Consider the following 9534-nt stretch of genomic DNA (forward strand, 5'->3'; position numbering starts at 1 on the left):
CAAGCAAGTCAGACAAATAGTGAACTCCGCGGCAGCACTGACGTCCGTAACAAAAAATAAACCCCTCCACACATGTTCTGGACCACTTTTACCGAATCCCAGCTTTTCGGTTTTCTCCCTGCTGTCCGCAGAGCGCAGGATGGTGCTAACGGATCTTTTCTTTTTCACTGCCTTTTGCAGAGACAACCCCTCCCTGCTGAAGTCGCAACGCCCCATGCGTGACGTAGGCTCTTTCGTTGGTGTTGAAAAGCCGTTGCAGTTCTTCATAGTGCCATTGAAGTGAGTCATCTCTAGGAAGTGTGGTAAAAAGGAAAAGAAAAAAAAAGTTCGAAGTGTTCCGTGAGCAGCAAAGAGAGCTCAGAGGAGTGTAGCTGGCAAGGCGACGGAAAATATTGAGAAGAGTAGAGAGGCAATAGGCTTTAAAGCGAATGTTAACCTGTGTGAGTCACTCTAACTACATGTTTGATTGTCGCTGCTGGATCTGACTGCTGAAGGTGTGCTGCTGACTTTAAGCTGAAGTTTGCGCACCTGAGAGGATCTTTTGCAGCGTAGTGTAGGTCTACCTGCGGCTCCAGGAAAAAAACAACAAGAAATAGACTCTACAAGCAGGGATAATACACAAGAAAAAAACGATTTGTATTATCAGTAAAATGTTTTAGGTCAGTTTACAGGAGCAAAATTGCACTTTTGTTTTTTTTCTCCTGCTTTGGAAATTAACGACTTCTCGAATCAGAGGATTTTTTTTTTCCTGTTGGTGCCTTTTTTGCATCGGGGATTTAAAAAAAGGCTCTCAGAGCTCAAACAGTGCACTGAAATCTTCCTCTTTCCTGGATCATGTACCAGGACTACTCCGGGAACTACGACACCTCGTCCCGCGGCAGCAGCACCTCTCCGGCCCAGCCAGAGTCCTTCACAAGCGGCAGCAGCACGATCGGAAGTCCGATCTCTACCTCAAGCTACCAGGTAACAGAAGGAAAGGACTGGCTGCAGATTAATCTATTAATGAATGCATTCTGGATAACATGAAAGTGTCAGTTCGTTCTTGTGCAAAGTCCGATTTTTAGAAAATTATTCCATCGTGTTGCTACTTCCAGCCATTAACTGAATTTAAACAGGAATTTTCCGGGTCGCCTGGAGACACAAATCCGAATGAACCCAGTGACACGGTTCGAATCAGTGACTCAACAGGGACAGTAGTCAATCTGTGCATAGGTGCAGTCTAATAATATTACAATGATTTTGCTTTTTTAATATTTAGACACTGATTATTTTGTCTAATGTTACATTTCTCCATTAGTGCGCACCGCAGCTGGCGACAATGCGCGAGTTTGCGTAAATTTATGGTACAATTGTCTTATGCCAACAATTTACAAAAAAAAAAAAGACACATACGTGGTTTGTGCCCTGTTGCAGGAAAATCTGGCACACTGGAATAAATCCGAGTCTGTGATTTACAGATGTTAATTTCGCCTTTCTTTCTGCCAAATTCCCTGTGCGTTTGTAAAACGAACATTTCTGGGTTCTTTGCGAATTGTCTCACAGAGACGAATGCGTGTAAAGCAAATGCACACCTGAGCTTTTTACACTTTTCATGCTGTGGTAATGATAAACTAGCTAGAGATGAAGCTCATAGTGGATGCAACAGGCATTTCGTGTTGGGCTGTGAGGTGTTTCAATATTCCATATGTATTGCTGCAGAATTGATCTAAGTTCCGTTTAAGTGACCACATGTTATTATTCCACATGGAATCAGTCTAATTCGATCAGGCGGGTCTCGGGCTGCACATGGCACGTTTTCTCCAGCTGGAAACGCGCTCTGACTGGGAGCGCAGGGCAATCAAAAGCCCGTTCTTCCTCGCTGTGTTCACGGTAGTAATTGTAGAGATGCATCTAAAACACCAAAATCTCATAAGGGTACGTTTTTACATAGTCTGAGTGAGACTTTAGATACAGTGGAGGTGTGACAGTGTAATGCCGTGAAGACGCGGTATCTCAAAAATATGAGGATATAAATCCGGGAACAGGCATGTTGTTTACCCCCACACCCTCTGCCGTGCAATTCTGTGGAAAAGCCTCCTCGGGCTCACGCAACATTACGGTAAAAGACTTTTGGACAGCGTGTATCATTGCTCTGGTTCCCTGTAATCACACGCTGGCTGCCTGTTTCCCATTACAGGGTTGGAACATGAACTCTTCGCTAGTTTATGGAGACATATGTAAACGACCCCCTCCCCCCGCGTGTTTTTGTAAGACCAGTATCATTTTAATCGGACTTGTTTGGCTCTAATGTCATGATTCCACTGAATGTCCTTTGTAGGCAGTTATTCATTTCCTGGTTTATATGTATTGTAAATTCCAGTGCTCTTATTCTGAAGCTAATCTGGCCCAAAAATTCCACTCGCACAATTCTGGATAATATGCCTGGCTTGTTACAGCTGTCTGCTTCCCCCCTTACTGGAACTGACCGCGTTTCACATGTGCTCGACAAATGCAATACACAATGACTCACCAGATAAACAAAGTTGCAAGAGACTGCCGGGATATCCGACGGAAAGTCGGGAATAACGGGGATGTGGGGACGTGCGTAATTTACGCACACGGGCTGGCAGTCCTCCTTTTTGATACCAGAAACAATGATCTAACATCACTTCTCGTGTTGACAATGTTTGTACAAGACCTTGATGCACAAATGTATATAGGAACGATATGTAAAATGTTTGTCTGTATGACAGTCTGAACAAAAATCTACCATTCTGGAACACATTATATCTTGAGAGATGTTCTCACAAAGCAGTGACTGCATGTTTTGTTTTGTTTTTTTGTTTTTTTCCCACTATTCCCCCCTGATTGCATGTTTCTTTAAAAAAAAATCTTCTGTGAAATAAATTTAATAAAGTTTATTCCATTAAAAATATAATTTTACATTTCCCATCTGCCCCGTCAAATCAAAAGTGAACTTAAGAAGACGTGAAATGGCTCTCTAGTGCACTGTTATGTCTCATTGTAGTAAACATGAGATGCAGTGGACACCTTGGGCTTTCCCACATGAATCACTGCATGTGTCACTGTTTCACTCCAGGGGTTACATACAGTGTTTCGCCTATGTGGACTGAATCACCACTATAAGCTTGAAATGTGGAAAAATGTGTGACTCTGATGGCGGTGGGTGGTGGTGCGTGCATCTCTGTGATGGTACTCTAAGCACAGCAGAGATGCTTCTGGAATAGATCAGAAGCAGCACATTAGGAAATAAATCTATCCTCTTCTGGAGACTTTTATCTTCATCATGCATCCTTTTTCACCATCTTTTCCCTTCTCTTTCCAGAAGTACAGGGTTGACATGCCCGGCTCCAACAGTGCCTTTATTCCCACAATCAATGCAATCACGACAAGCCAAGACCTGCAGTGGATGGTGCAGCCCACTGTCATCACCTCTATGTCCAACCCTTACTCCCGCTCCCACCCATATGGCCATCACCTGACCAATGGTCCCAGTCTGCTTGCGCACAACCCACTGGCTCGGCCTGGGGTCATCCGCTCTATCGGGGACACCAGGAGAGGACGCAAGAGGGATGAACAGGTAACGAGCCAAAGCTAACCACTGTAAAAAACAAACAAACAAAAAAAAATCTCTTTGATTGCTTTTCTGCTCACACAGAGCTCCTATTTATGCTCTTCGCTTCGTATTGATTGTGTGTGTGTCTGTCAAATACCTCATTCTACCTTTCATGCTCTTTCTTTTCTCGCCCTTAGCTGACCCCAGAGGAAGAGGAGAAGAGGAGGGTGAGGCGTGAGAGGAATAAGTTAGCAGCGGCAAAGTGCCGTAACCGTCGGCGGGAGCTCACCGAGATGCTGCAAGGGGTGAGTAGAAGACCTGCGCCAGGAGATCACCATCAAAATGTTCTTGTTTTTGTCTTCATAGAAAAATACCACAAATCTAAGTGCTGCAGCATCTTGTGGTGAGAACCATTAGCCAGTAAAGCCCCGTGCTTCCTGTTTTGTTTTGTTTTTTCTGCAAACTTTTTCATCTTTAATATTTTGTAGAAAAACAAAAAGGAAACAGAAACATATTTGCATACACAGAGAACACGGTGCACTTGTTTAGAGGCCTGGCAGGACTCCAGATTCTTGATGAGTGATTGAAGTCCACACCTAAATTTACAACCTCACATTACTGGTTTGCCTCTTGCTGCGTCTCTGAGTGCAAGGTCTGAGTGAAGAGATGACAGGCAATGAAAAGCTTTTTGTCTCGGCCAGCTGTAGACAGAGGTAGGGCTGTCTCACAGTGCTGCCTGGCAGACAGTAACGGCATCTAAATGGACTAATTACCCAAATTACAGTGAGGTTGAGCTTGTCAGGCCTTAAAAAAAAGAACCCAGGAATGGAATTTGCTGCAGGCAGCTGTCTCCATGAATGCAGGACATTTTGTAAAAGGGGCAAATTGCTTGTCTCACAATTCCACATAGGGGTATACAGCATGCGCGCCCGCACACACACACACAGTCATACAGTCACAGCCAATGCTTCAAGGAAAAACAAAAATTAAACTGCATTATTCATACACCTGCTTTAAAAAATAGAAACCTAGGAGTGTTGCTTTTCAGTGACATTAAGTTGGAGTGTTCGAACTCTCTGAATAACTGATACTATCTCTTTAAGAGTCTCGCTGTGCGCCTCCTCTCTTGGCTCTTCGCGTACCACTTCCTCATACCTTTGCCCATGAGTCAAAGTTCTCAGACAGCATGTCAGCTTATCTTTATGTCTCATGTCTCACAGCCGATGAAAGCCTTTATGGTGTGGATTTGTGTCTTTTGTGTCTCACGTTAATGACACACTGTTTGATGCGGATCTCATTTCTCTGAGACACAAACAAGGCACAGTCATTATGTGGCGCTCAAATTCAAGCAGAAGGCTTCGAGATTACATGTTGTTAGTCCAAATGGTTCATGACAAATTTCTGGGTTTAATAAAATTGTGGCGCTTGGGAAAACTGAAGCAAACAGACAGTGCCCTCTTTTGGCTTCTCAGAGAACCACACGTACAGTCTGGAAACTTCATATTACATACTTCACAAGTGCTGAAGATGATTTTTATCACCTCATGTTCATTAGTAAGATGTTGCATCATGTTTTTATTAAGTTTAAACAAATCGTCTACCACTCTTTGGTGGCCTGGTGATAACAGGGATGAAGTTCCTATGTATTTATTGTCTCTGTATTTCCACTGTCCAATTAAGGCAAAATGCAAGTGGTAGTTCTAAACTTTACTTCATATTCAACAGGAAACCGAGAAGCTGGAGGAGGAAAAGGCAGACCTGCAGAAAGAGATCGAGACCCTGCAGAAGGAGAAAGACAAGCTGGAGTTCATGCTTGTTGCCCACAATCCCGTGTGCAAGCTGCCCATCGACGAGCGCCACCAGCCATCCGGGCAGCAGTGTAATCCGCTCCCACTCACCATGCGCACCAACATGGGCACACGGGCTCAGATGAATCAAGTGGTGGTGAAGCAGGAGCCCGAGGACAGGGACGAAAATATGGGCAAGCTTCAGCGCTCAATCATCAAGCCCATTTGTCTGGGAAGCAGCAGCATCGGTGGCGGGATGTACAGCCCAGATGGAGACAGCCTGAACACTCCAGTGGTGGCAGCATCTACTCCGGCTGCCACACCAAATGCTCCAAACCTCATATTCACCTACCCCAACATGGTAGAGCCCGAAAGCCCCTCGCCCTCTTCTGAATCCTGCTCCAAGGCCCACCGGCGCAGCAGCAGCAGCGGCGACCAGTCCTCAGACTCCCTCAACTCACCGACCCTCCTGGCCCTCTGAGCGAGGGCTCGTCTCGGCGCGGCTGAGAAACAAACACTGTGGCTGAAAGCAAACACAAGGATCGACTGCGCGCCCTCGTCCCCACCCTCCCTCCGGTGTCTTTAAAGACGCAAGAGCACACTGAAAAGTCCAGACCAAGCTGACCATGTGAGCCGTTTCCCCCCTTTAGAGGGAGACCCACAAGGGCTACGCTGCGTGTTTCTTCTCGTTCTGCTTCAGTGTAAAAAAAAATTTTTTTTATTCGTCAAAGTGTGTGCACCGACTCTGAAAAGCATCATCCCTTCACCATTTCAACTCCAGAGTGTCAACGTTTACTGGGCAGACAATTCTGAAGAAAGACATGCCTGCATTTGGCAGCCGTTGGTTGATGTGATTACAGCAAGAGAGCGCGTTCTTAATATATATATTTTTGAAAATGTTCAAAAAGCCATGTGTCCGACACTTGCACTCTGCCAAGACGAATCAATAAATAAATCACTAAACGAGGTCAGCTTTCTACTGGAAGGGGAGAAAGAGACAATGAGCAAAGACTTCCTCTCATCTCTTTTCCCACTTCGATTTGTCCTTTCAGAACTCGATTCAGGAAAAGAGTGTGTGCACATTCCTGATGTTCTTTCCATCTCTTTAATTGTATTTATGGCCTGTGCTGATTAAATTTTACAGTGTTTTGTTAAGACATTGTCCTCTCCTTTAATCTGCCTGTAGAAAAGCAAAGCGGTCGTCCGCAGGGTGACCCGAGCACTCCTCAGTGTTGCAAAGGATACGAGCCAACTCTCAATCAACGACTAGTTCCTACTCTCTACTTTCTATTTTGCCATAGTGGCTTGACTTTACAGTAGTATTGGTGTGCTTTTCCTCAGTGATTCTGTACCTGAACTTTACAACCTGTTTTTGACAAAGTGTATGTGATTTACATTGATGTCAGGGATATCTCTCATGTGTAGTAGAACCCAGTTGTGAAGAGCGTTGCAGGACTGCTGGCTGCTGATTGGTCTAGCCAAAGTGTTGCAGAGGTGGTACTTTACTAAACTCCGTCGCTTCAAGAGAGGTTCGTCTTTTCGGTCGAAGAGTTTGAACGAAACCCTCCTCGGCTTCTTTGTGCCGTTCATCCTCTAAACAAAGCGCTTACCTTTTTCCAACTCTGGTCAGGTTTCAGAAAAGCCGGGGGGGAAAAAAAAAGATTTTTATGACACGTGTAATCCTGTAATTCGTCCGTCTTTGTCTGAAAAGGAGGGATTTTGCTTAAATTTGAAAAAGCCACTGTGGTCTAGACTGTCGCCAGCTGCCAATGATGTCAACCCTGTTTATACTGTGTTTGTAAATCTGTCACTTTTAGTAAAGAAATGATGTTTAAATTCAACTCAGATGTGGTGATTTATGGGTGCATGAATACAACATCGAGGTACTCGGTTAGAAACGTAGTGGCTTAAAACGAGGGCCAGATGTGGTTCACTTTACGAGAATAAGGAAGGGATACGAAGACTCTCTCAACAGCTGGCCTGACATGAAAGAGTGGACACCTATGACACTTCTTTGTCTTTATTTTTATGTGTGTAACTTAAAGGGTTGAGGGTTTAATGCACTGAGAAGGACACAACAGCGATATCCGAGACTTTTTTCTTTTCTTTGTTTCGTTTACTTCAGACATTCCTAATGACTATCAACGTCAGGGGTAAAAGGAAGGTGCCATCGCAAACCTTTTTGCTATGAGAAGAATAAGGGATATGGTTGGGAGAGTTTTGTTGCGCTGGTTGCAGAAAACAGACTTTTCAATTCAATACAAGCTGCTGCTACTTGTTTGGAAAGGCTCGGTAATGGTTGATTTACTGTGGCTGGTTGTTATCCTGCATGAGAAGGTGGAATGATAACCAAAAACATCACCATGTCTGTATGTTGAAATATTCTGGAGCCCCTCGACACACATAGGAAAGCCATTGACTGTAGATCTTCTACTGTACATGTCATCTACTGTCTCTGTCCTCTGTTTTACTATTACTTCTTTTCCAAATGCTTTAACTGTTTAAAATGATTCAAAATTAATAAAAAACAGCAATATGTATAGCAGTGTTTGTTAATTTAAAAGAATGATGATAATAAAAAAAAAATAATTTTCAACTTGAGTTTTTGTCCTTTATTGTTTGGGGTTTTTTAAAAATGCATTTCAGACCATTAATATTACTGCATTAATTATTCTGTTTGAACTAAACCAAAAAAATTTTTTTACATTTATACTTGGATGAACTGTCAAATGAAAAGCAACACAACAAAAGGAATTCAAGAGCATCGTAAATATAAATGGGTATTAAATTTTCGGTGAAGGTGATATGTTCAAAATTGTTCACAGAATATATTTTAAGAATATATTTGAGTCATATATAAAGAAGACAACTTCTCGTGTCATCTCTTCACCAGAGTATGGCATCAGAAAGCGGCCCATTGTGCTAAAAGAACATATTATCTACTAGTGCAAAAGATCTCAAAGTCTGGTGACTGAGTGGTACGTTGGGGAGTGAACATAAGGTTGAGAGATCCAAATGAAAAATACATCCATCAAATGAAATTATTGCACATTCAGCTTAAACTAACCTTCCAGTCAGTACAAAAGAAACCCCTGACAGCTTTGCACTAGGGTCAAGTTTGTCATCATCTTAGTTTGGGATACATAAACTGTACAGGTGCAATGCACAGAAACAGACATCTTCTAATTAGTGCTAATAGCCCAATAAAATACCAGAACTTCACTCACCAAAATGACAGCCCAGCCTACTTAGAGGGTGGTTTAGTACACATGGCATTAGAAATGTTCCAAAATGCACTGACAGGTATTTTGCCTATGAGGTGTAGAGAATCATCAGCTGATTCTGTGTTCACTTAATAATTTAAAACATGTGAAAGTGTGCATAATCATCTTAAGATCTGTCAAAGCACAGGATAAACTGACATTCTGCAGGCTTTACCGTAAAGCACACATGCAATATTATTTATTTATTATTACTTTTGTTGTGTTGTGTTATTTTTTGCGTAGTGCCAATTTCATTGTACTGTTGTACTATGTATGACTGTGCAATGACAATAAAGAGTTATCTTATCTTGTATGTATATTTTAAAGCCAACAGTCACTAAATGGGTATAATATAAAATGACTTTGCTATCATGGATAATGATAGCATGATAATGATTTAAAATTCACCTCTTAATTCGTTTGCCTTGAATATCAGGCACACTGCACTTTGAACATCTCTTAAAATATTTGTCCTTTTATGAAAAACTGTGTTTCAAATCCAAACATGAGTATTTGCAGCCCCCAAGTGGTCAAATGTGGGAATTACAACAAAACGTTGACGTTGAAGTGGAAGAAGTTGGGTTTAAAATCTGTAGACCATAAAATATTACAGATGAAATTGGCATCATCATCATCGTCATTCAGTCATATTGATGGTTTTCTTCAGAAGGACAAACTTGTGGGCCCAATGGGTGGTGTGGCGATTGCCTCACAGCAAGAAGGTCCTGAGTTTGATTCCACCACCTGGACGGGGCCTTTCTGTGTGGAGTTCAGTGATGGGAATAACGGCGTTACAAGTAACGGTGTTACAAGTAACGGCGTTACTAACGGTGTAACTGAGATGAGATTGCATAAGGGACACGTGCAGGCATTGTGCATATGTGATGCCACGTGAAAAACCTCAGTTGGCATCAATGTAGCTTGCCAT

At 42.8% G+C, this 9534-nt stretch overlaps 1 protein-coding gene across 1 annotated transcript; it reads left to right on the forward strand.

The window, feature by feature from the left end:
- Positions 1-261: 261 nt before the first annotated feature.
- fosl2 (FOS like 2, AP-1 transcription factor subunit) lies at positions 262-7184 on the forward strand. Its single transcript, XM_005738774.1, has 4 exons — positions 262-963; positions 3326-3580; positions 3754-3861; positions 5282-7184. The coding sequence occupies exons 1-4, from the start codon at positions 835-837 to the stop codon at positions 5822-5824; spliced, it is 1035 nt and encodes a 344-aa protein (XP_005738831.1). The 5' UTR covers positions 262-834; the 3' UTR covers positions 5825-7184.
- Positions 7185-9534: the final 2350 nt, after the last annotated feature.

The sequence above is a fragment of the Pundamilia nyererei genome, unplaced genomic scaffold (assembly GCF_000239375.1).
Source record: "Pundamilia nyererei isolate P.nyererei 1_Seehausen unplaced genomic scaffold, PunNye1.0 scaffold00086, whole genome shotgun sequence".
Classification (NCBI taxonomy): domain Eukaryota; kingdom Metazoa; phylum Chordata; class Actinopteri; order Cichliformes; family Cichlidae; genus Pundamilia; species Pundamilia nyererei.